The 26,971-nt window shown below is 41.1% G+C and overlaps 1 protein-coding gene across 1 annotated transcript in view; it reads right to left on the bottom strand.

The window, feature by feature from the left end:
• AHR (aryl hydrocarbon receptor) overlaps nt 1-26,971 on the bottom strand; it is a 140,218-nt gene that overhangs the window by 47,495 nt on the left and 65,752 nt on the right. Inside the window, exon 3 of the mRNA XM_088457389.1 lies at nt 2,947-3,053. Coding sequence (XP_088313515.1) covers nt 2,947-3,053 — 107 coding nt within the window. The remainder of the gene's footprint in view (nt 1-2,946; nt 3,054-26,971) is intronic.

Here is a 26,971-nt window from a genome sequence, read left to right on the forward strand (position 1 = left end):
AAAATAGGATATTTTGTCCGAAAACACATAGGATCCATGATAAGCTCACGGACCAATGCGTTTTTCGTCGTGGACTATTTTTCAGGACATCAGTAAGACAGTATATAACTAAAAACTATATTTATTGCAAACACAATCTTTGTCATTAGAAAATGACAAGTGCTAACTAGGACTGTAAACGATAAATGAAACTACTGTGTATAATATCTAGTGCATTTTTAATTATCAGAAATCCTGTAGACAAAGTGATAATAATTTTATATGAATTTTAGGAACATTTCTCAGCAGCTGTTTACAAAGCAGCAATCTCTTCCTCATTTTCAGCTTGCCCACAGGGAAATTACCCTGTCACATGGCAATTTACATTCAATAAGTTCCTTATTCTGAACCGCTTCCATGAACAATTCATTAGGAAAGAGAGTTTAAATCAATGTGTAATGTGTCAAGGTAAACGGCAATTTCCTTAATGAATGAAAATTCTTTGATACAGTAAAGCTATACAATGTTATACTTCATTACTATAGGAGGCATAACATGGGGCCACATGAATTTTAATAAAAGGAAGCACCAGCCTTTGATGTGGACTTCACAAGAAAATGGACCTTAACCATATATTTTAATGACACAAGTCCTAATTGCTGAAACATGTACCAGTGTGGCTATGTTCATGTTTTCATTTCCTACCCAATGCCTCATTTGTCGAATATGACCATGACTAGAACTGAAAACACACATTGTAATGCTTGGGAAATCTAATTTTGAAAGCGTATTAGCCATTTTTTTTTAAAAAAGCTGCAGCCAAATTAGCATAGATGTCATTGCTACAGAGACAAGAACAATTAATTCCAAGCAATACAAAAATAAAAATATTAGTATGTTTACTTAACGTAACAATTCTATGAAAAACTGGAATAAATCAGAGTGACAGTAATACAAAAAAATTCCAGCAAGCAGAAGAGCTTGAGATGTGCATGTGGGTATAAAGTATGATCACAAATGAGGTTTAGCCTACGGGTAAAACATGTTACTGGCATTGATTTTGCTGTCAAAGTCAAATAATTGGTTATGATCGTCGTGCAATTATTATCTGACGATCTAATAGTCTATAGTCTGACGATGTATTTTCCACGACGCTACTTTGCGTCGCACAATCCAATGCGCTAAACTGCGTATTCACAACACACATACACTGACGCACATAATGCACACACATATAAATATATATATTTATATATACACACTTCTATACATGGACGCTCATATGCATATGCACATACTTATACATGGACGCTCATTTGTATATAGTTGCTATTTCAACACACAGACGCACATATGCAAGATGGTTCCCACACATTATAGTTAACCACCATTGTTATTAAAGGTATTTTTAGCTAATAATTATGATGTAATATGTACTTAAACAAGATCTAAGGTTTAGAATATAGTGGGCATGTCATGTTTGGTATCATACTAAATCCCTGTTTACTTGCAGATCGGCAAGGAAGTCGCATCATGCGTCCGCTAGTTATGGATGTTAGGGAGTTATTGGATAGAAATGTTATAACATGCATGTAGTGTTGTAGCCAGTATTAACCAGTTGTTCGGCGGGAAGCTACACAAAGAGACCGTTGGAGAACTGAGCCATGCCCCTGATGACACCGTATGAATCGACCAATGACCAGATTATCCAGAAGCAAGAACCAATGGAAACTTATCAACTAGTCCCTTTGTTAACTCTGTAAGGTATATAAGCTGTGACCCGATCCCAGTGTAGAGACATCCTCTTTGATGATTACAGACGTCTGGCTTGATGGCTATATACTGGGACCAGTGCGCATGCGTATGTATCGGCTTGTACTTTATTATTGCTTTTTACTATAATTGTTAAATCTTTCATCGTGTTACTTTTTCTTTACATAAATAACTTTTTGTGCTTTGGAACCACACAATTGGACTGGAAAGCAATTCTTTCTTAAGCGACTTGCAACACTAAATAGCGACTAGCGACTATTAGGAATCAATATTGCGTATGCCCATTTCTAATAAAACTAGTGTAAAAGCAGTGCTAATGGACTGCAAGCTGCAGACCGTATAGGCCAGAATACACCTCCGATCCTGACTGTCGTATGATCTTCTTGTGCTGTATATGCCCTATACTCTCTCCAGAGCAGGGCTCCTCCTGGTGGCACAAAAGGAAATCTGTGAGATATAGAGGAAGCTGGCCGAAGCGTAAGCTATGTAGTGGCACGGCGCCTGCCTAGATCACTTTTTACACTGCATTCTTATGCTAGCTCTCAGGTCTGTTTCTTCCACAACTCACAGCTCTCCTGCTGTATGATCTGGAAGAAGCCTGCTCAAGATAGAACATGACTGGTCCCTTTAGAATGATAATGGTGACAGCTCCCCTTTAACTACCCTTGGTATGTACAGTTATGAATTAACAACTTTTACACAAAGAGGGGGGGATTCAATTGTTTTTAGGCACCCGCAACTCCTCTCTAAAGTGACGGGCTATATTGAATTGCTGTTCTACTGGGCGTCAGTGTCAGGAGCATCCATCCCGTATCAAAGATGTCGAACCCAGGAGAGTGCGAGCAGAAATCTGAGATAAGTAATTGTTGCCTGCAGCACCAACAGCTGAACAGCTCCCAACGAGCTATGGGTGCACAAAAACAATTGAGTTCCCCAGAAAGATGTAAACTCAAACACGAGAAGGGAAGGTCATTGGAAATAACTGTACCAGATATATAAATTGAACAAATATTAAACCTACAATTGTAACCCATTAGAACGATTTCTCTTTAAAAACGACCAGGGCAAATTTATTTATCCAAGGGAGTGACTCAAAACGGACATTTTTAGAAATAAGACTGCGATCAATGAGCAACATATCAAATGATTTGTTTGCAAAAAGACCAAAATGTATAGAATGGACAGGTCTCATACCTGTAACAAAAGTTCTCCTTCCAGAAGGCGCAAATCATCTCCTGACTTAACTGCTCTTCGATTGTCACTAGATCCATTGCCGTCTGCCTTGGAACCTTGTAGTGCAACTGAGAGATAAACAGAAAAATTAGCATATTCTTAAATACAACAATGATTACAGCAGCTGTTTATAAAAAGTGAAAATTGACAGACACCAGAGGATGTGAAATACAGCCAGAATAAGGTTACAGGAATCGGGTGGCTGGACATTCTACCCCTCTCCTAAGTACCATTAATACGGAAGAAGAAAATAGTGTTAAAGATCATCTGCATCAAATAAACTGTGCACCTCAATGGGAAAAATTAAAGCTTAAAAACCTTCAGCTGACATATGGAGGAGAACCTTATAGCAAATATGCTATTGGTTGATCTTACACAGTTGGAAAATGATCTTTACATATTTCAAATTTTCTATGGTCTAGTTTGTGCTTGGAACCAGATCCTTGGAAAGCGATATTCTGCTTCCAACCACAGCTTTATAGACAGAATCTACCATCACTACAAAGTGCACTTTCGAAAGATCTGGAAAAATATAAGTGCAGCATGCCCAAAACCCCACATTCAGATAACTTCCAACAACAAATGGTGATGATTTCAACTGGACAACAGAAATCGCAAAAACAAAAAAATAGCTTAAAAAGGTTTACAAACCCCTGGAATCCTTAGTGTACCAAATGTATTTTTAAAAAGTGTTACATGTTACATCAAGTAACACTAAATATTATGTATAGTTTTTAATGGACCTGAAGCTGGGTAATACTTGGGTACATAAATATTCAAGAGAAGAAACAAATTTTATTTTGAAGACATATTTCTGAGGATGAGCTAACTGTATAAATAAAGGGAATAATAATGGGTAAAAATTGCTTCTATGGTTTTTTTTTATATAATTTTATTCCGATAAATAAGAAAAAGTCAGTGTCTGTCCTCATATACTGGTAAATATGGAATTTTAAGGGTTTAAAAAAATAAAATAAAAAAAACATACTATGGACTCAAAATAAACTCTGTTCAACACTGGAAATGTGTGCATTTGCATACACGAGGATGAGGGCTTGTAAAACATATGACCAGGAAACAGGTCTGCCAAATACGGCTTAGAGAAGGACATTTCTCTAATGGAGGTTATAGTTAATATAGTAATATATAGTTAATATAGAGTATCACAGTGAATAAACTGTCTAAACGAGTATTTAGTCCATGACACTACAGTACCTACCTACTACATACAACAAAGGTACCAGCAGGAGCTGGTGACATCAGTGAGGCTTGAGACACAAACTTCCTCAGTGATAGCTCCTGAATTTTAGTATGGTCCATAAAGTTGCTGCACATATGACGGGGACAATTTAATGCAAAGCTCTATTAGGAAATTTGCCTGAATATTACCAATTGAAGTTAAGGAAAAAATCCCTGATTTCATACATGCCAAGAATAGTATTGAATAAATTAAGGATATCATATCTTCATATTTCTTGATTTATCTTAGAAACATGAAACGTGATTTTTTTAGCCATCTTCAACCACATAATGCATATATCCTGAATTCTAAAATAATTGTCAAACTTCCACATTTGACCTAGCAATGTACAAGTACTTAATGTCACAAGCGGTTTCTAAAACAGTGAAAAGCTTTTATTGTGAAAGTGAAAATTGGTGTAAAATACAGCGTAAAGAGGAGATAAAATGAAGTCGGTGTCAAATACATCATAAACAAGGTGTGAAGTAATTTTTCAAGCTTCAAGTGCAAAGTCAAATGAAATTTTACAGAAAATAAAGATAAAGACTAGGTGAAAAATGCAGGCACGGCTGCAAGCAACTGTTTATTAATGTACTGTGCAGTGCAATTTTTCAGTGGCATATTTGGCATAATTTCTGGTGAAATGGATGTTTCACAGAATTATAAACAGATATTATAAGTCTATGACATCGACATTGATTGTTTTTACTGGGGACATTCCACATCAACTAATCCAATTTTTATTAACCTTAGATTTTTATTGCAAGCTGTATACCCGAGGCAGGGTTGCATAAAATTGGATTTAAGAAAAAAAATCTAAAACGGATTTGATTTAAATAGGATTTTTTATTCCATTTTTTTAAATAAACATTTAAAAATGTAAAAAGTTTACTTTAAAAAAAAAAAAATTTAAATCCCAAAAAATCTGATTTAAATGAAATAAATTTGTTTTTTATTTTAAATTTTTTTTTTAAATTCGATTTTTATGCAACCCTGATTGGGACATTAAAGCTAATGACAAATCAACAATATAACATTTTTATCTCATGTACTTTTAGTCATAAGTGTTTGAAAGAAAAAAAAAATCAAAAATCCACAAATTTTGCCACTTGTGAGCATGCAAAAACCTACGATTAAAAAAAACAAAAAAAAAAAACATTTTGTTTTAGTACATAAACAGGTCTTAAATTGATATCCCACATGACTAGGTTTAAGCAAGTCAACATTTCATGGCGACAGACTCAAATATTTAAAAACTGATTTCCAATGAGACATTTGCTAAAAAATAAAAATAAAAAAACTTTTACACTTTAAAGCAATTTTAAGAACCAGCTGTTTTGCATGCTCTTTATAATAAGGAAAAGTCTCAGTCACTGAATGTGGTTAAATGTGAGGAGCTCCTCAAAATGTTAGATAGGGCCGAGTCTTAAGGTGCCTATCCATTAAGCGACCAGAAAGTCTGAACGTCTAGCGATCAGACTTTCAGGTCGCCGAGGTGCGGTGCCCGCTCTGAACGTCATTCAGTGAAGGAGCCCGACCTCCTATCTCTGAACATGCCGAACCTGACGAGCGTCCACAGGTTGACTGGCATGTTCAGTAGATAGTTGGGGATGGCAAGGACCCAGCGTGCACGCGCATCACTGGTCCTTGCCGGCTATCCATTACCCGACTTTGTAAACAGTGCGACCTCGTGGTTATGGTCCGATTGTTCACAAAGTCGGGTAATGAATAGGCCCCTTTACTCATCATTCTTGGGTTAATGGTTCATGTGCAACATCATTCAATGACCACTATTGTCAAAGAGGCCACGGATGACCTCTAATTGGATTACATGGCTATTTTGAGAAAGTCATTAAAACCTATAAAGAGAAAACTATGGTTTTAGCAGATACAGTGATTTAACATTGCTTTGCTACATTACAAACGGAATGAAAAGTTCATCTCTGCTCTTTGAAACCATTTCAAAATACTAAGAAATTTAATTTAAATAAGTGGCCAAATCAATGTGGAGACATGTAATGGACAATTCATATAAATCGTAACACCCGGTTACAAGTGGCAGGTCCCAAATGTCGTGTACAGGTTGAGTCTCCCATATTCAAAATGCTTGGGACCAGGGGTATTTTGGATAATGGACTATTCCGTATTTTGGAATATTTGCATATCATAATGAAATATCTTGGGAATGGGAACCAAATATACAGAATGCATTTATGTGTTATATACATCTTATACACACACACAGCCTGCAGGTAAATTTTATACAATATATTCAATAATTTTGTGGCTCAAGCAAACATTGTGTACAGAAATGAAAATGTTTCATATACACCTTATACACACAGCCTGGAGGTAATTTTATACAATATTTTTAATAATTTGTGCCTTAGACAAAGTTTGTGTTCATTGAACCATCAAAAATCAAAGGTTTCATTATCTCAGTCATTCCAAAATAATTCCATATTTCGGAATATTTGGATATGGGAGACTCAACCTCTCCCCGCCAAAGTTTTTGTTACTTACTCTATCTAGCACAGCGTCGTTGGAAGACAATATGCTTCTTATCGTAAAAAAGACCATGCTGGAAGGGTCTAGGAGGGTGTATAAGTACAAGCATGCAGGGGGGAGACCTGCCAGCCCGGACATCAGTACGCAGATAAGTAACATTTTGGGATAATTTTTACCCTGAATTATCCTTTTTATTTAATAAAAAAAAAAGCACAAAACAGTTTAGAATTTTTTTAAAAATTGTTTGTTAATGTTCACAATCATAACTGTTAAACTAGTTATAAACAAAAGCAGTGAAAAGTATGTATATAATTTAAAATTGTGTCAGAGAGCTATGATTAGGAGTTAAATAGTAAGTTTAATAACATCCTGTTGCGCAGGTTTTCCTAGCTCCAGTAAATGCTTTCTGCATTTGATTTTCCCTACAGTGTTATGGTCTTTATACAAATGTATATGTAATGTGATAACAAAAATACATGTTTGTGCATGGTTAGTCCTCGCGCACATATAGTAATTGCAAATCAATAGAATGGACATTCTCCTGTCATACTTAAACCAACGCTGCTCATAAATATATACCTTCAGAGTTACTGTATGGTCTTGATTGTATATTATATTTATATATTCCCACACATATAGCTACCAGGTTTCAACAGTGAATAAAGTCTGAAAATAGGATTTTGGTACCTTTTCTCTGATTCCACAGGGGACACTGGAGGTGCTTACGCTGGGGTATAGAGGCGTGGATAACTGGAGCCGGCACTTTAAATAATTTAGAAGTGTGAAGCTCCTCCCCCTCTATGCCCCATCAGCCCTCAGTTTAGAAAATGAAAACCAAGAGGAGATGGAGAACAAGCGCAGTAAAAAGGGAGAGAACACACAATAATCAAAACATACAACATATGGAACAAACCGAACAGGCAGGCTAAGAGCATAGAGGTGGGCGTCCAGTGTCCCCTGTGGAATCAGAGAAAAGGATTTACCGGTAGGTACCAAAATCCCATTTTCTCTTTCATCCACTAGGGGACACTGGAGGTGCTTACGCTGGGGACGTTCCAAAGTTTTCCCCACGGGCGGGAGCGCTCTGCGGCACCTGCAGAACAAGACGGCCAAAACGGGATGCCGAAACTGCGAACGTATCAAATTTGTAAAACTTAACAAACGTGTGCGCTGAAGACCAAGTGGCTGCATGGCACAATGGTGACGTGGAGGCTCCTCTACCGGCCGCCCATGACGCACCCACAGAACGTGTGGAATGAGCTGAAATGGACGAAGGAGGCCGGCGGTCGGCACCAACATAAGCCTGATGAATAGTCAGTCAGATCCAACGTGCCAAGGTCTACTTAGACGCTGGCCAACCCCTCCGAACCGCATCATAAAGGACAAAAAGTGACTCAGACTTACGGAGGGAAGCAGTCCTATCAACATAGATGCGGAGAGCTCTAACCACATCCAAGGTAGAAGAACCACCAGAGTCCTCCACCAAAGACGGTACCACAATAGGCTGATTAATATTAAAAGCCGACACTACCTTGGGAAGGAAGGCGGCTACCGTCCGGAGTTCCGCCCTAGCAGCATGAAACACAAGGTAACACATAAGGTGGCTTATAGGACAGAGCACCCAACTCCGAAACTCTACGAGCCGAAGCTAGAGCCAAGAGGAGGACCGTCTTCCAAGACAAGTACTTAATATCAACCTCCTCCAAAGGTTCAAACATGGACGACTGAAGAAACAAAAGCACTAAGTTCAAGTCCCAGGGAGCTATCGGAGGTACAAAAGGAGGCTGCACACGCAAGACCCCCTGAAGAAACGTCTGCACCTCAGGAATGAGGGCCAATTTCCATTGAAAGAAAATGGAAAGGGCAGAAACCTGCACCTTTAAAGTTCCAAGACGAAGGCCAGAATCCAGACCAGTCTGAAGAAAAAGCAGAAACCGGGACAACCGAAAAGTCCTAGATGGAAGATCCCAACTGGAACACCACAAGATATAAGAACGCCAGATGCAGTGATAATGCGCAGCCGAAACTGGTTTCCTGGTGCGTAGCATGGTGGGAATGACAGAGTCTGGAATTCCTCTGCGTCTTAGGATATCGGTTTCAAGAGCCACCCCGTTAAACGCAGTTGCGCTAGGTTGGGGTGTACTAAAGGACCCTGCTGTAGCAGATCCGGGCGCAGAGGAAGAGGCCATGGATCGTCTGACAAAAGGGACCGAAGGTCCGCGAACAAACTCCTCCGAGGCCAGTTCGGAGCCACGAGAATGACTGAGGCTGACTCGTGTTTTATCCTTTTTAGCAGTCGAGGAAGAATTGGAATCGGAGGAAAGAGGTAAACCAAGTCGTAGTTCCACAGAACTGTCAGAGCGTCTACTGCCACTGCCTGCGGGTCTCGAGTCCTTGACACATATACCGGGAGCTGACGATTCAATCGTGATGCCATGAGGTCCACCTGAGGACATCCCCATCGACGTGTCAGCGCGTTGAACACGTCTGGATGAAGCTTCCATTCCCCGGGGTGGATATCCTGTCGGCTTAGGTAATCTGCTTCCCAGTTGTCCACACACGGGATGAATACTGCCGACAGGATTACTGACTGGCTCTTGGCCCACCTGAGAATCCGAGTAACTTCTCGCATGGCCAGGCGACTCCGAGTCCCTCCTTGGCAGTTGATGTATGCGACGGCCGTCGCGTTGTCGGACTGAATTCTTACCGGATGAGTTCTTAGAAACTCTGTTGCTTCTATCAGAGCATTGTAAATCGCTCTGAGCTCCAAAACATTTATGGGCCACTTTCGATTTAGAGGGGACCATCGACCCTGAAAATGATAACCGAGGACTACTGCTCCCCATCCTCGAAGGCTGGCATCCGTTGTTACGATGATCCAGTCCCACATTCCGAATCTCCGGCCCGCTAAAAGATTGTTGGATTGTGTCCACCAGAGAAGGGCCACTCTGGTAGCTGTGCTCAGACGGATCTGTCGATGTAGAAGCAGATGAGACCCTGACCCCTGTGTTAGTAGGTCCAGCTGAAACACCCTGGAGTAGAACTGCCCGAAATGCAGTGCCTCGAAGGCCGCTAACATCTTCCCCAGGAGACGCAGACAAAGAAGGAGGGATACCGTCTTTGGTCTGAGGACCAGCTGAACTAACAACCGGATATCCCGGGCTTTGTCTATTGGAAGAAAGATCCTCTGTGATGCCGTATCTAGGATCATGCCCAGAAACAGGAGCTTCTGAGATGGATTGAGATTTGATTTCCTGAAGTTTATTATCCAACCGTGTTGGATTAGAGTCTGATATGTCAGTAAGGCATGATTTGTAAGAAGAGATACCGACTGCGCCTTGAGTAACAGGTCGTCCAAATAAGGGATTATGTTCACTCCCGATGACCGAAGGAGAGCAATCATGACTGACATGAGTTTGGTGAAGATACGGGGAGCCGAGGATAACCCGAACGGCAATGCCCGAAACTGATAATGATCCTTCAATATGGCGAAACGCAGAAAGGCTTGGTGTGGTTCCCAGATGGAATAAGCATCCTTGATATCCAGGGATAATAGGAACTCTCCTGGTTCCAAGCTCGCAATAACGGACTGCAGAGACTCCATTTTGCACCGATACATCTTCAGATACAGGTTCAATGACTTGAGGTTCAAGATGGGCCTGACCGATCCATCCGGCTTGGGTACTACAAACAGGTTTGAGAAAAACCCCATACCTCGTTGATGTTCTGGAACCAGAACTAGCACAGATGATACTACTAGAGACTTGATAGCCTCCTGTAGAACCCTGGCCTTGTCTGCAGGTATTGGCAGACTTTTAGTGAAGAACAGAGGTGGAGGGGGGACCTCCAAGTCTATTCGGTACCCCAGGGAAATTAGCCTGCGAATCCACGGTTCTGGAGACGTCTGTTTCCAAACTTGTTGAAATCCTTGCAGGCGGGCTCCCATTGTAGGTGGTCCCAGGTGGGACGGAAGACCGTCATGCCACCTGTTTCTCAGCTGGCTTAGGCTCCTGTCTATGTGCAACCGTGTGTGGGCGACCTCTACCTCTGCCGTCTCTTGCTTGGGATGGAGCACCTCTGGTTCTACCACGAAAGGAATGTGGCGCACGAAAGGAATGAAAGGAAGGTCCAGTGTAAGATCTCCTGGGAGCCGGTGCAGTGGCCTGGGATATCCATTTGTCTAATTCCGGGCCAAACAGCATGTCGACATTGATGGTAACCCCTCCACCACACGCTTGGATTCTGCGTTCGCATTCCAGGCGCACAACCAGAGGGCTCTGCGGCCCGAAATAGCAGAAGCAAATATGCGAGGACTAATCTGACTGATATCTTTTGACGCTTTTCCCAGGAACACTGCAGACTCGCAGATGTATTCTGCTAGTAAGCGTAACTCTGCTCTGGAAGTAACAGAGTCCAAACCTGTAATCAACTGGTTAGCCCAGCAAACCACCGCCTTGTTAACCCAAGCAGTAACAAGGGTGGGCCTAAATTGAGCACCCGCTGCGGTATAAATAGATCTTAGCGTTGACTCCAATTTACGATCCGAAGGATCTTTTAGTACTGTAGCTCCCGGTACTGGGAGTGCTGTTTTCTTAGAAAGACGGGAGACGGACGCATCTACTGGAGGGGGTGTTTCCCACTTCTCCATCATGGATGATGGAAAAAGGGTAGCTAGAAGGAAACCGGCGCGGAATTTGGAACCGTTTATCCGGTTGCTTCCAGGCCACTGAGAGCTGTTGAAGATGCAGTGAGAACGGAAAAACCGCCGAGCTCTTTGGTTGTTCATGAAATAATTCACACTCCTGGGATGCAGGAATAACATCCTCAGGTAAGTTAAGGATTTTTCTAACCGCCAAAATTAGAGATTCCACCCCGGGAGAGGTGGACTCTAACTCTAGAGGGGTATCGTCCTGTAATGCTTCCTCCAATTCCCCTTCCTCAGTATCCTCCGTAGCGAGGAATTCCTCATCAGATTCTTCTGACTGGAGAACAGTCGATAAAGGACGCTTTTGTGTCGTCCTTGTAGGGAAGTGGAGGGTGCGGACACAGCTGTACCCATAACCTGTACCAGGGTGTCAAGAGACTTGGTTAGCCCAGCAACCCAGGGAGGCTGAGACTTGCGTGCCTCAGCTAACTCAGACGTTAAATCCGTCATTACTCCTACCATGTCAGCGGCCCATGGAGGCGCAGGTGAGGCATTATTAGCCACAGGTAGATCAATTGCTATACAAGCATCACATAACGTGGACCCAGCAGCATGCAGCTTGGATAGTTTGTTGTTACACCTAGAACAAACTAACATCTTTTGAGACGCCTTTGTTCTGTTTGACATGGATACACAGTCACCACACACAGAGGGACAGAGTATATACAGAAGTAAAGAAAAAACAGAAGGCTGGCTTGGGACACAGAGGAAGAGCACACCCCACTCCCTTCCCACAGATCAGATTCCCTGCATCCCCAGTGTATTATGCACCAGAGCCTTTTGTGCCTAATTTGTATCAGCACACTGTAGCCAGGTTGGGGAGCAAGAGAATCCAACCTCTGTAGATCTGCTGCACACTTCCTGTATAGGGGAGAGATGCAGTGTATTAGTTAAAAACGTCAGCCACGCTTGCCGCGCATAGAAGAGAGACTGCGCTGATTATGCTCCGCCCCCTTCTTCATGCCCTAAGGGCTCCATTATGGCTGCTTGGCCATTGCCTCCCCCTCCGCGCTACACCGCGTGTATCAGCGGGGAGAGGGGAGAAGCAGGGAGCCGCATGTAGCGCTGTGTACACACAGCTTCCCTAACACAGGGCAGCGCCGACATTGGGACATTGCTAGCGCTGTCTAACAGTGCTATGCACACCTGAGAGCGCAGCATGCTGTGTCAGCGCCGGGCAGCGGGGGCAGGAGCCGGGGGATGTTACTGACTGCGTGTCCCCAGAGGCCTCTCTCAGCAGGTCAGCAGTCTTCTCTTCTTGTTGTGAAGACCTGCTGTGGCGGTAAGGAGCTGTCAGGAGCTCTTGTAATGAGCCCTGTGCACACCTTCCTGGTGTTTGCTAAAACACCAGGGCGCCAGATACCCGGACCCCACCTTTTAGATAGGTGGCGAAGGCTACCTATAGGAGTGTAAAAGATGCTTATAAACAAAATAAATAAAATAAATGTCTTTGCTGGAGCACAGCATAATGTGACCAGCTCTTAGAGGCACATTTTCTAAACTGAGGGCTGATGGGGCATAGAGGGGGAGGAGCTTCACACTTCTAAATTATTTAAAGTGCCGGCTCCAGTTATCCACGCCTCTATACCCCAGCGTAAGCATCTGCAGTGTCCCCTAGTAGATGAAAGAGAAATATAACAAACCGGCTTGTACACTTGTACACACACACACTAGGGCTATTTTTTTGTCAGGAACCAATTAACCTACCAGTATAATGGTTTAGGGTCCCTTTGACAAAATGATATATGCAAATCAGTTGTAAGCCTACCAGAACTGACATATTTAAAATAAAGTTTTAATTGTGTCAGTAGATGATTTCTTCTTTTTTTGTTTCCTCTCTACTACAGATGCTACCAACAAAAATAGGTTGCATTGAGGGCAATAACAAGGAAATAGATCTGTCAAGGATTGTGAGCTTTTACCTAAACATTTCTGAATGTTTTCCTAAAGAATAGTTTTATATTTTAGGTTTCATTATCCTCCAGATGTAAATACAGTTAGTTGTAAGATGTATTGTAAACACAAATGCCTTATATAATGGTTAACCCATAGCAATATCACAGTATCACAGAGTAGCTACAGATGTGTCCTCATACACCTAGCCTCAATTATGCCATATGGTCCCGTGCGCCTCTGCTCGCGCAGAGCTTATTTTTCGTCCGAAAATGTGTCGGAGACTGCACTGAATAATTTTATATGCAACACTTTTATATCTGTGTGCAGAGTCTGTAAATGGAGCACATAGAACCTGGCGTGAAAAAAAAAAAGTTGCATCCGGGGAATTCAACTAACCGCGGTACTTTACCGTCGACTAAATGATCCCCAGGGCTAATTCAATTAGCCCCGAAGACTCTGTACTCATTGGGGGCCGTGGCCTAATCGCTAGAGGCAAGGCCACGGCTGAGCTGAGGGGAGCTCTGTGAGCCCATCAGCAAGGGGCAAATCCAGGGGGGCAGCGATCAGTGTGATCGCACTGCCTCCCCACCCCGCAGAGGAATCTCCCTTCTCCCACTGCAGCCCAGCACTCAGCACTTGGGCTGTGCGGTGGGCTGCTGACAGGAAGCCAGCACCATCGGGGATGGAAGGGCTGTTTGGTGTCACTGCAGCAATAGTGTATAAGGACACACCTCTATCCTGGTTGAGCTAGCTATATACAGCACCAAGCTGTCAACTAAACAACCCTGTTCTTGTGCCCAAAACGCACTCTCCAAGTTTATCTAAGATGTGTGGTACAAGATAATTCCTCATCACACAAAACGTTGCTTTTACTTGGTTCCAAAAACGCTAAAATAGAAGAGAGAGGAGTACACTAGCATAGCTGGAGAATTATGTGAGGCAGACTTAAAAGATCTGTAGCAGAGGCTTGTAGCAGCAACTGACTCTTAATATTGTTGTATCAACACTATCAATTATTTAAGATTTAAGGGAATAAATATAAGCTTGGCAATCTACCAACAGAATATTCCACTCAGGAAATTGTACCATTTGCCATCATTGCATCAAATCCATTAAGCAGAGTTACGCCTATACATCACAGATGAGACAGTGCTGAGCATTATCTACATTAATGTGCAACACTTACAAGTGTAACCAACTTACTCCCATTTTATAATGTCACTTTGCAGCCTTCAAATAAAAAGTAAAAAAAAAACCTTTGTCATGTGAGTGGAGACCACAATGATCGTAGAAAGAAAGAGAAAATTATCATAATTTCTATAGCAGGCATTCCTTACATTAATATCTACTAGCATTAGATGACATCAAGGATTAGCGTAAACAGGTGCATACAGTACTGTATATACAGATGTATCCTCATACATTATTGCCGCAATGGCGTCAAACAGCCCTTCTCGGCGCAGCAGGTCCCGTGCGACTGTTTGTGCTGAGCGTCTTTTTCACACGAATGTGCATATTAGTTGTTATGCGATGCGACAAAACCACCATGAGTGTGCACGGATTCATTTGATATGAGTCACTTGTACATCTGTGTGCGAATTAGTCTGAATTGGTATATGAAGCGCTGTGATGCAGCGGCCGCAGCTTTATTTCACGTCAAGTTCCGCTTCATTGGCTACTTTGTACATATTTAAAGCGAATTCCTGAGCGGTTAAAGTCGCAGTCTGGCGTCTCTGGTACAGATGGAGTGGTGTTTTGTGGCATCTGCGATGCGAATGAGATGCAAGTTTTAAACAAAAGTCGCTACACTACACCGCTCGACGCGGTTCACTCACGCCAGGCATCTCGCATTGCATGGCGTATTCAGGCTGGGTGCATGAGGACACATCTGTATGACAGAGATGGATGCATACAGATCTCCAAAACCTAGTGGTTGAAGAATACTTTTGTAAGCCTACACACATGAAGAAATTGCAGCTTGTGATTAATAGTCTGACAGGCACCATTTGCCAGCATATTAAAATGGCGGACAAAATTGACTTGCTGGTTATATATTATGAACAGAAAGGGGGGGGGGGGGGCAAGTTAGCCAAATTTTACAGTAAATGCAGCTTAACATTAATTGCTAGACAATAGTGTATTTAGGGACAGACATTTCAGATCATGGTAGAGCATGATATACAAGACCTCACTACACAGTGCTTAATAACCTTTGGTTTCAAATGAAATGGGAAAATACATAATAGCAGATGCTAGGAGATAAGCCCAGGTTAATGAGAGAGAAGAGGGGAAAATGGAGGAGAAAGAGAAGAAGCTGCAAGATACTCAAAATGAAGTAGAAACACAAGGGGCTGGAAGACAGAGGAGCAAAATGCAGAAGACAGCGCTGGGGGACTGGGGACGGAAAACAACAAACTGTGTGAAATAACTCTGTGCCCGATTCACTATGGATCGCTTTTGCGATCGTAGCTGCAATTACACACGCAGGTATGCCGATGTGGAAATATCCTAAATGACTGCAATCGCAAAGCCAGTTTAGAGACGCTCGCTGCTGCTTTCGCACATTGTAATACCTTGCAATCCTGCATATAAATCAGTACCATTGAGCAACATCGTCCCCTTGCTAACCTCGTTGCATGCAGTGAGTACACAAACTGCGTGTGCCATCACAGCGGCTAATTTATGCACGCCCATGGAGCGGCATTCATACGGACAGGAATGCCTGCGTTTCTCCGACCACTCCCCCATCATCACCCCCAAACGCGGACGTCCCGTCCCTTGGTCTGCGATGGCTCTGTATTGGCATAGGAGATCGCAGTGTGATCGCAATGCTAACTCACGCACTGCGGTGCATATGCAGTACGCACCATCGACTGATCTGCGTACGTGATTGCAATCCATGCCGAGTCAGGCCCTTTGGGCTTAAAAAAAATTATAAACTTTTTTTATTCTATTAAAATAAAATGCAAGAATTTGTACAATTCTAGACAACAAACACTGTTTGCAATCAAAAATTAACTTTATGATGTCACAAATAATCATAAAAACATTCTAAAAGGCGTATATCCACTACACCAGCGGTTTTCAACCACTGTGCTGTGGCACACTGGTGTGCCGCAAGCGGTTGTGAAGTGTGCCGCCTCACCGCCGGGCACATTTTACAATAGCTAGGCCCGGGCTGCCGCTGAGCTCCTCTGGGAGCCTCAGGCGTGCCCGGGCCGTGAACTGCCTAGATGCAGCGGGGTAACATCACAGGTCACGCACGCCACCTTGCCCGCCCGCTCCGTCAGTGACCCAGCCAGCACAGCTCTGCCCACCCAGCCAGTGGCCAAGCCAGCTCTGCCCGCTCCACCAGTGACCCAGCCAGCTCTGTCCGCCCCGCCAGTGGCCCAGCAGTTACCCAGCCAGCTCTTCCCTAAGGCCAGTGACGCAGCCAGCTCTTCCCACCCGCCCCGCGCCAGTGACACAGACAGCCCATCCTGCTCGCAGCCAGCCAGCCCTGGGGGGTAAGCCAATCTTCTTTTTTTTTTTTGTGGAGAGCAATGTTTTTTTTTCTCTGTGGAGACCACTGTTTTTTCTTTGTGGAGAGCAGTGTGGGTTTTTTATGTGGGTGCCAATGTGATTTTTATTTTTTTTTCTATGGGGTCAGTAAATGTGATTTGTTTTATACCTCTGGGGCCAATGTAGTGTGGTTTGTTCCTGCAGGGGCCAATGTAGTGTGTTTTGTTCCTGCGGGTGTTTGTTCTTTCGTAGGTAGCACACGCCGTATCGCCGGATGGTGTGCCTTGGCAATCTTAAAATTTTGCGTAGTGTGCCTCGACTTGAAAAAGGTTGAAAATCACTGCACTACACGAAATAAATGGACGATTGAACGATAACGACATCGTTATCGTTCATTAATCGTGCAGTGAATATGCTGGCAATGACCAGTGCTGAACATACTGCCCAACCTGACGATAATGTTCGGGGATGAGGGAAGGTGCCTGCACTGAATGACATATCATTCAGTGTGGGCACAATATCCACTGCACAGTATAATAAACGATTACAATGTCGTTGTCGTTCATTAGTCGTGTAGTGGATATGCACCTTAAAGAGCATCCAACCAACCTTCCACTCCCTGATTTACACTTTACTGGCATTGACTTTTTCCCAGATTTTACACCACAAAAATTAACCAGTATTTGTATTGCCCGAGTTATTTGTACAGTAGCTTTATGCTGCAGATTACTGCAGCTGTTCAGTAGAGAATAATGATGCATATTTTAGTAATGCAAAGGAACAAAATACTTTGCGTTCAATATATAATATGCAACAGCTTTTTTATTCATGGAAAGTCTCCTATGTACAGACATGTGATATACTGGTGCTAAACTGAATAATCCCATATGGTCATTGTCAAATTGCCTTCTATTTCTTCCCCTATATTCCTTAACTTTGCTCTTTCCCAGAATTTACACAGATTTTTCCTGGACCCGTGAAAAATGGAAAATGGGAGTTGTCCATTTTACATAAGAGATGTCATTTAGCAGTTTAAACTTTAAACTGAACAGTTTCCGGTCATTGTGTTTCTACTACAAGATCCAACCCTATGTAAAAAGAACAAGACCAACTGGAGAATAAGCATGTGAAAGCAATGATAAAATGGAATCGGTTCGAGTTGTAAACATATTACTAATTTTCTACAACTAAGACACGAAATCAGGTTCCTATGTCAATACAGAAAATGCTAGGTGTGTTTCAATGTAAATCTCCCGTCAAAGTATTACAAAGATGTGCATAGTACTGTAAAAGGGACAAAGTAAACATTCACACACTGTGAGAACTGTATTCATGAATAAGGGTTAAAGGTTGTAATCCATTTCCTGTAATGTAACCTATGTACAGTAAAAAGTACAAAAGCTACACAACTATCGCAGTAAACTCACATTTCCGAGTTCAGGTTTTAACTCTGCACATTTTCTAGCAGCATTGCAGAGATTTAATATGCATGACAGATATTTCCTCCAGCTGCGCAATTTATATATTTCCTCTTGCTTTGTAATGAGATGACAAATGAACATTGAAACCAGTTAGCTTTAGAAGAGCAAGCTTACAAACACAATTAGATTTTCTTAATGGGAGACTACCTTCCATCTAAGAGTTAAAGCACAGGCGCTCGGCTAGACCATTATGTAATGATGCAGAGCCTGTAAACAAAAGCTTTCCACATCAAGGGCTAGTATGTCACAACTCACAAAGCAATCATTACATTTTGTAATGTGCAAGCAGTATTACCTTTATGCAAAGCATTACAGGTTTATCAAGGAAGATTTAGTTAATTAATAGAAACATTTATGCTTCCTTTACAGGGACCATAAATAACATTTCCTCCAAGTGCTCTGGATCTCTCCCCTCCCTTCACAGTTTATAAGCATATTGATAAGTCAACTGGTTTCTTACAAATTAGCATGTGTTTTTGTGTGGTATGGTAGAAGACTAATCTCCAACGGGGCAGAGACTGATGTGATTGAATCAATAGTGTCTTGATTGCCATCAAATATAATCTGCGACTTCTTCTAAGTGGAGAGTAAATAGTTACATTAGCAGCTACTGTTCTTACCTCACCACACATGGGACAATGTGTGATGTACATGTACTACATTCTAAATATCAGTCGAGTTACAGGACTAGAACTAGTAATAGACAGGGCTAGATTAAGGCCTGTGGGGCCCCTTCCAATAAAATTGACACCTAGCCACTTGCATTGTCCCACAGTGCCCCCTACCTATATGTCACATGGTGCCCCCCAATAACCCCACAGGCACCGGGATAACTTATCCAGTCAGCCACTCAAACCCCCCCCCCCCCCCCACTTCCCCCTAAATCCAGCCCTGGTAATAGGATATTTTCAACAAATACCCACAGCAAAATAAACATCCAGCTAATTAGTGTAGTCACTTGGCCTTAATTCCCACCTCAGCTCTTGGCAAGTGCTGGGTTAAGCTTTCATTGTTACATAAACCCGCAATTCAGGTTTGGACACTTTCATACACATAAGTGAAGCAATTCTTGTGTACAGAAGTTACGGTACAAGACCCATCTCGTTTAGTTTATTTATTAAGCAGTCACCTTTTTTTTGGCAGTGTTAGAGCATTTAATGATTTTATGGCAAATGGCCCAAAACTTAGCACATTTTTCATTTGATGGTCCACTAACCTGCAAGACATAGTGCAACACCACCCCTATACAAGTTTGTAATGATATAATTTTATTTGATTGTGTACTAATAATAGTGAGATAAAGTAAAAAGCAATGGTCAAATCTTGTGCTCCCAGGTTAGGTCAGTATCTTAGAGAGACAATATTAACCACCATTGGACCATGTCATGTGAATGGAGGAGATTCCGCTGTTGTTCTTTTCATTCCAGTACACAAATTTATTTGGCCTATGCTGCTTACATAGTAGTTGTTAGGGCTGCAATAAACTTTACAATGTTTAGAAAACGTGCAAGTACTGCTTAAATCATTTCACTCTTGTGCACGGTGTGTAAATATTACATCTGAACAGCTCTGAGTGTTTGTTCTGAATATGAAAATAAAAAAATTCTGAGTAGCAGTATGCCAAGTTTACATACGTATTGAGGGTTAAAATCTTAAAACAAACTGGAGAAATGCCTATGCTGTATTTGCACAAAGCTTTCCAAATATACTTTTTAAAAAAATCCTGTTTTATTAGCATTTAGCGTAGCATTGAAACGCTCGCCAAACAGGTTGGAGCTTTAGCGCAGCAATTTACTCTCAAACTAATTCATAACTTAAGAGTCAAAAGTTCAATGGGTCTGTCTTAATCACACAACCTCCTTCAATTTGCTTTAATTAGTCATGAACATACTCTTAATATACATATTCAATATTAAAGTTAGAGACTGTGTGGAATCTCACAAGTGAACAAATCTACGGTTCCTCACCCCACTCATGATAACATTACTTGAGCTAGTACATAAACCTACTATAAAAAATAAAAACAATACATTCAGTATATACGCTCTTAAAAGTGGTTCCAATGCTTAGATCACACAAACTATCTTGTAACGTCAATGTTTAAGCTTTTCAAGCAACCAAAACAAATTTCTTCTATAGAGGGAACAAAATTAAGAAGCCATCTCATAAGTATATACTACAGGTTGAGTCTCCCATATCCAAAATGCTCGGGACCAGAGTTTTTTGGGATAACGGAATATTCCGTATTTTGGAATATTTGTATATCATAATGAAATATCTTGGGAATGGGACCCCAATATACACACAGGATGCATTTATGTATTATATACACCTTATACACACAGCCTGCAGGTAAGTTTATACAATATATTCAATAATTTTGTGGCTCAAGCAAAGTTTGTGTACAGTAATGAAATTCATTTATGTGTCATATACACCTTATACACACATACATATACTTTTAATAATTTGTGCCTTAGACAAAGTTTGTGTACATTGAACCATCAAAAATCAAAGGTTTCATTATCTCAGTTATGCCAAAATGATTCCGTATTTAGTAATATTTGGATATGGGAGACTCAACCTATATTACATATTAAAAGGGTCTTTAAAAAATAAATTGGAAAATTTAATTTTATATAAATAGAAAACATTACATATATGTGCGAATTAAAGCCACGTATAGAAGCTGGTGTTTGCGACACATTTTAGCAAGTTAAAATGCAGATAAAAGCACATATGAATCACAATGCATTTATTAATGTATTACACATGAGTTTCCGAGTATTTAATTTTTTTTATTTTTTTTTGTAATAAAAAAAGGGGTTGATAAAACACTTACAACTACATAATCAAGCATAAAATGCAATGAAGATTAAGTATCATTAAAATTATTTTTATATATATACACACATATATATATACATATACATATACACACACACATAGAAATGCACACACACACAATTCAGTTTATTTTCACAGCATTAGTTGGCTTTAAAACAGAAAAAAAACAATTATTATTGTTATTATTATTAACAGCTACTTACATAGCACCAGCATTTTCCATTGGGCTTTACAATTAGGAACAAACAATAATAAAACAAGACTGGGTAATAAAAGAGACAGATGTAAGAGGGTCCTATTAGCAAGCTTACAATCTATAAGGAGATAGCAATGATACACAAAGAAAGGTGCTACTTATTTCATATGGGTGTGGTAAGTATTACCACCAGACACATGGCCGGCGGTTCAAATCCCGACAGCGGCAGCCCGGCAAGGGTGAAAATCCCGATCGTCCTAAGGTAAGTATCGCTAACCTAATTCCCTACCCTAACCCTCCCTTAGGGGTGCCTAACCCTAATCCCCCCTGTAAGTGCCTAAACCTAACCCCCCCTTCCCCGCTGCCTAAACCTAAGTCTCCTGGGGGGTGCCTAACCCTGTCTCTCCGGGAGCCCTAAACCAAACCCTCCCCCCACCACCCGGCGGCTGCCCGCGACCGGCTTACCTTCATTCGGTATGCCGTGCATCGGTCTTCCGGAGTCTGGTTAATGACAGGCGTCAAGTTTTCGACGCCTGTCATTAGTACCACGCCGGGATTACAGTTTCTGGAAGCCCGCAGTCGGGAGGTAGACCGTCGGCTTCCGGACTACATCTCTTTCATATTGGTCCAGCCAGATTGCAGCAGTTCTAGGTGGACTATATGATCCAGTCACACAGGAATGTTGGCCAAGGGTAAGGAGGATGTGAAAGTGAAGAAAGAAAAATGTAATGTGTGTAAAATGGATAGATGGGATGCAATTGGGTAGGATAGCTTGTATGGGGTTGGCACGACAATATATAGCAGATATATGCGTAGCTGGGCATCGCAGTGAAGCCAAGAGGTACATTCAGCAGAATTGAAATTGGTCCCTTTGTGTAATGTGGCCAAATCATGGAATATATTGGGCAGCTAAAACATTTGCTAAATTGTTGAAACTAATTGTAATCCTATTCATAAAAGAATTCAGAAGCTGATCCGAATGATTAAATATTCTCTGTTAAGCAACTCATACTGGAATATGTAGGGAAGATTATATATATATATATATATATATATATATATATATATATATATATATATATATATACATACATATACACTCAAGCTAAAAAATAAAGAATTTGCACTGAAAGGTAGATAACATAATAAATAACACTTCATTAAAGTGATTGTGAGTGGACACAATATTAAGGGTGTCATGTAAGTTTTTATTTTTTTTGGAGTTGGGGGGATATAGGGCGGGGGGGTTGCATAACTTGTACTTTGATGCCTCACTTAACATTTTATGATAAAAATGTTCAACATCCAAGCAAATCACAGTGTTAACTTATCTTTATGTCCGTATACAGCTAAAATTAACATACAAGGTATAGATTTCTTTTCAATATTAGAGTACTAGCTGAAGTACCCTGCCATTGGGCATCTTAGGCCACTTGCCACCCCTCTGAAGTTTTCATACAAATCCATCCAGAGGAAGGCCCCGAACAGGCTCCTGCCCAACATACACCAATGGGAGGTTCCGACCGAGACCTCAACCCCCTAGTATATCTTCTGAGATCCAATGTTACTACACTGTGAAGTTTTTGTCCAAATCCATCCAGTGGAAGGCTCAGAACAGGCTCCCTGGGTCAAAGTTCTGCCAAGCGTACACCAATGGGAGGTCCGACCGAGACCCTAACCCCCCCCCCCCTAAAACCTGACCTGGATCCAACTGGACCACCTCGCGTTGATTTCATCCCAGTCAGTGCAGGGGTGTCCGAACAGACAAACTAACATACAGACCAATCAATTTGAAATAGAAGATAGTACTTTGTCATGATCACTATTCCTAAATGTATCAAGCAGTAAAAACAGACTCATTTCAAGCTCTTTTAACAAGAGAAGTCAGATCACTAGTATTTTCTCTTCCAATATTGCCATGCCTCAGGAAATGTATTTCAAGGGAATCTCTTTATTTTTCATATGAACCATTTCATTGGTCGGTATTACAAACTTAATTTGATATGACACGTTGCATGGCCTGGAAAAGTTTTTCGGCAAACAGAAATGCCAATGATAGTTATCTTTTCAACCCACTCCTGTAACGGCTTTATTGAAGAAGACTATACCTCTGGCAGTTGTGTGGTTTCTTTTACACATCTGGGCTATGGAAATAAATATTTTTTTTTCACTTAGGCAGAAAAAATATACAACTTGCATTCCATAAGCAAAAATGAAGATATATACACATACATTTATGCATGTGATTATAGCAGTCTAATTTTCCTATACTATTCTGCTAGTGACATTATAAAAGACTATCATGGAAAACTATTTTACTCTTCTCATAGCTTCCTCTACTTTTCTAAGAAATAAAAGGTTACTGAAATACGAAATTACTATTTCTCTTTTCTTTAAGGGGGTTGGGGGTAAGGATTAAGGCAATTCACTGTAGCTAAAAGTATGCTCGTACTCCAATGGCGAGTCACAGGGCTTAGTTCAGCTGTCCATGATCCTATACCCAATGAATAAACGAGCAAATAATCATTGTTGCTGAAGAGGGAATAAGTGTCAAATGAGGGTAGCACTGAAGACACAAAGTAAAAGAGGCGAAACAAGAGGGAAAAATGAACTTTCCATCAAAGTTAACACATTAATGGGTGAACTGGGAAGGATACATGATGAAGGGGGAGAGGTATGCGGATGAAAGATCGGCAATGAATAGGTAGACAGTCAATAGGTTGATGGGACACGTCAACAGGTTCACGTGGTCAGAACATGTTTTTTTAAGGTTAGAGTTAGGTTCTTGGAGGAGGGTTAGGCTACTGTAGGGGATGGTTAGGGTTAGGCACCAGGGGGGGCGTTAAGAGATAAAAATAAATAAATAATGCGTCAAACATTAGAACCTGTCAAGCTTTTAATTCTGTTAACCTTTTGCACTCGTCAACCTTTTGTTCCCTGCGACCATCTTCTGTCGATCTAATGACTATCAACCTTTTTAATGTCAATCTTTCATACCACTCCCTAGAGGAGATGAGTGTGAGTTATAGTGAAAGCTGGTAAGCTTTAATAACATGCCCTTGTAAAACTCGCTGATCTTTATAATAATCAAAATACATTGCTTGCAGAAACTATTAAAGGGAAGTGACAGGGGAGATCAGATGAGGCTGGTAGACACAGGAACATGAACAGTGACTGCCAGCACAATGCCTCTTACCTGAGACACAGACAAAGAAGAAAAGAACTAACTTGTTTTTATGCTGACGTAGTATGTGATAACAAAAAGGAGGTTTTAAAATGAATTTAAATTCACATTATGTACAGTTATGCTTAAAAAGGAATATGTGCAAAAAACTTCAAGTCAAGTCTATTAAACAAACAATGCTCTCTAAAAAAAATAAGGGTACACACACGGGGTGACAGAGTTGGCAGCAAAGCAAAACAACGGGGTAAAATGGTAAAACAATGGGGGCAATTCAATTCTCAGCGCAGAGATATAGCTCCCGGGATGAGAGTGCCAGGAGCTATTCCACTGGCTACGCTGTAAATCTGCGACTAGAAATTTCAGCTCGCACCTCCTGAGTCCAACCTAGTACCTCGGGGCAGCATCGAGTGCACTAACAGCATCCCGCCCAGTACTGAAGTCGGAAAATGCAGTTTAGAGAGACTGAGCCTCTGGATTTAGTTGCGGTAACTGCATCTCCCGACTTAACTGCAGGGCGTGATGTGGGCAATTGAATATCTGCAGCCACTCATCCCGGGAGCTATATCGCTGTGCTGGGAATTGAATTGCCTCCCATGCTGCACTGCAGGTGGGGCAGATGCAAATTGTGCAGAGAGATTGGATACACACTAGTAGATATATCGGTAGCTTATCAGCGTGTGTGTGTACACCCGTTATATCTGTGAACAACGTTGTGCTGCAGGGCAACTGATGCCGATATATTGGTACGTCTGGATGTGTGTGAGGATGGACCCAACAAGCTCCCGTACACTGGCTGAAGGATCATCACAACTGGGCAGGCAAATTTAAAATCTCACTCCTGCAAATATGCCCCTGTAGGCATAAATCGGTTTACCTTATCTGAAGATGGCATAAACCAATGTGACAAAACTCCAAAAAGATTTGCTTTTCGGAGATTGGTACAAAGTGGTCAAACCATAGTCCCTGTTGATCATAAAGGAGACTGCAATCTGCAGCGCCAATGAGCCATTTGTAGGAATACATAATATTGTGCAGAAGCCATGCTTCAAAGAGGAACGGTGCAGTTACACAAACAACAATATCTATACTCATAAATGTTAAAGCTGTTTTCAACATCCAATAAAAACAGCCATATTACAGAACAGCAAAAATACTTAAGTATGTACGCTTGTAAAGTATTAGAAAGTCTAAACACCATGGACTTGCACACAGATTACACTAAACATACTTAAGCCCTACCAACCTTACTTACAGAATAACACCTGAAACTTAATATTTGAGATTGATATTGAATCTAGTTTAATTTATGTAGCAAAGTAGAAACCACCTAATCCTACATTTGGTGTTTTGGGTGGAATTCTGTGAATTCTAACACCAATACTGTGAATCGTGTCACAGTAACATCTACTGCAGGTTATTATATACCAGAGGAATCATGTACTATAGTTGACGTTTGAGAAAATATCACTGTTTTTAGGGTTTATAATTTACAAGTGTCTGCTACCACAACTGCATGAATAGTAAATAAAAAAAATAAAAAAAAATTAAGATGGTATTGATAATGAATTGCTCATCATCTGGTTATTTAATGTTGTGTTTATCTCTCAGACTCGGACTACGTACTAAGCTAAATCATAGTTGTGGAATAAATATTTATTCCTTGTTTTATATTTTTCTCAGCACATAAACAGAAACCTTGTAATGAAGTCACCACAGTGCGGCTATGACTGAAATGATACTAAAATAATTTAACAGCATAGGTCCACTAAATTGTGGACCTTAACTTATTTTTTTTCTGGGGCTAAATGCACAAAAACTGAATTACAGGAATACTGTATACTCTCTCCCTTTGTCAAAGTATTGCGTTCTTCCCTACTGTACACTTAGGGTTTACTATCGACTGCATCTGTTGCCTGTCCAAATATTCCAGGGGTATACGAACATCACTTGGTAGCAAAAACTCACCATTCCTCTATAGGACACTAGAAGAGCACCGGACAGTCTAAACACATACGCCTCTCCTCTCCCCCCCCCCCCTCCCCCAAGTTGGAAATCAGCACTTTATGCCAACATTTCATAAGTAACATAATTACATTGAATAAAATAAAATTAAATAATATCCATTATGCCCAAATGTGCTTTGTTTCATTTTATTATTGGGATTCCTGAAATAGAAGGAGTTTCTATAAATCCAGGTGCCAGTACAATCAGGACTGTGGCATCAGACGACATCACCCAAAATACTTTGCAAGCAATACAGCCGCACTAAACACTATCTGATATCACCAACTTTTGATCTCAAGTAACGCAGGACACACTAGAGCTATTTTATAATACATGCAAAGTACATTTTTATATATTTATTTTAAGAAATACAAAAATATAATTCAGTTTTTACACTCCAGGGACCTGCAAAAAACTGAACACA

The sequence above is a fragment of the Taudactylus pleione genome, unplaced genomic scaffold, assembly GCF_031769625.1.
Source record: "Taudactylus pleione unplaced genomic scaffold, aTauple2 ptg000758l, whole genome shotgun sequence".
Taxonomy (NCBI): domain Eukaryota; kingdom Metazoa; phylum Chordata; class Amphibia; order Anura; family Myobatrachidae; genus Taudactylus; species Taudactylus pleione.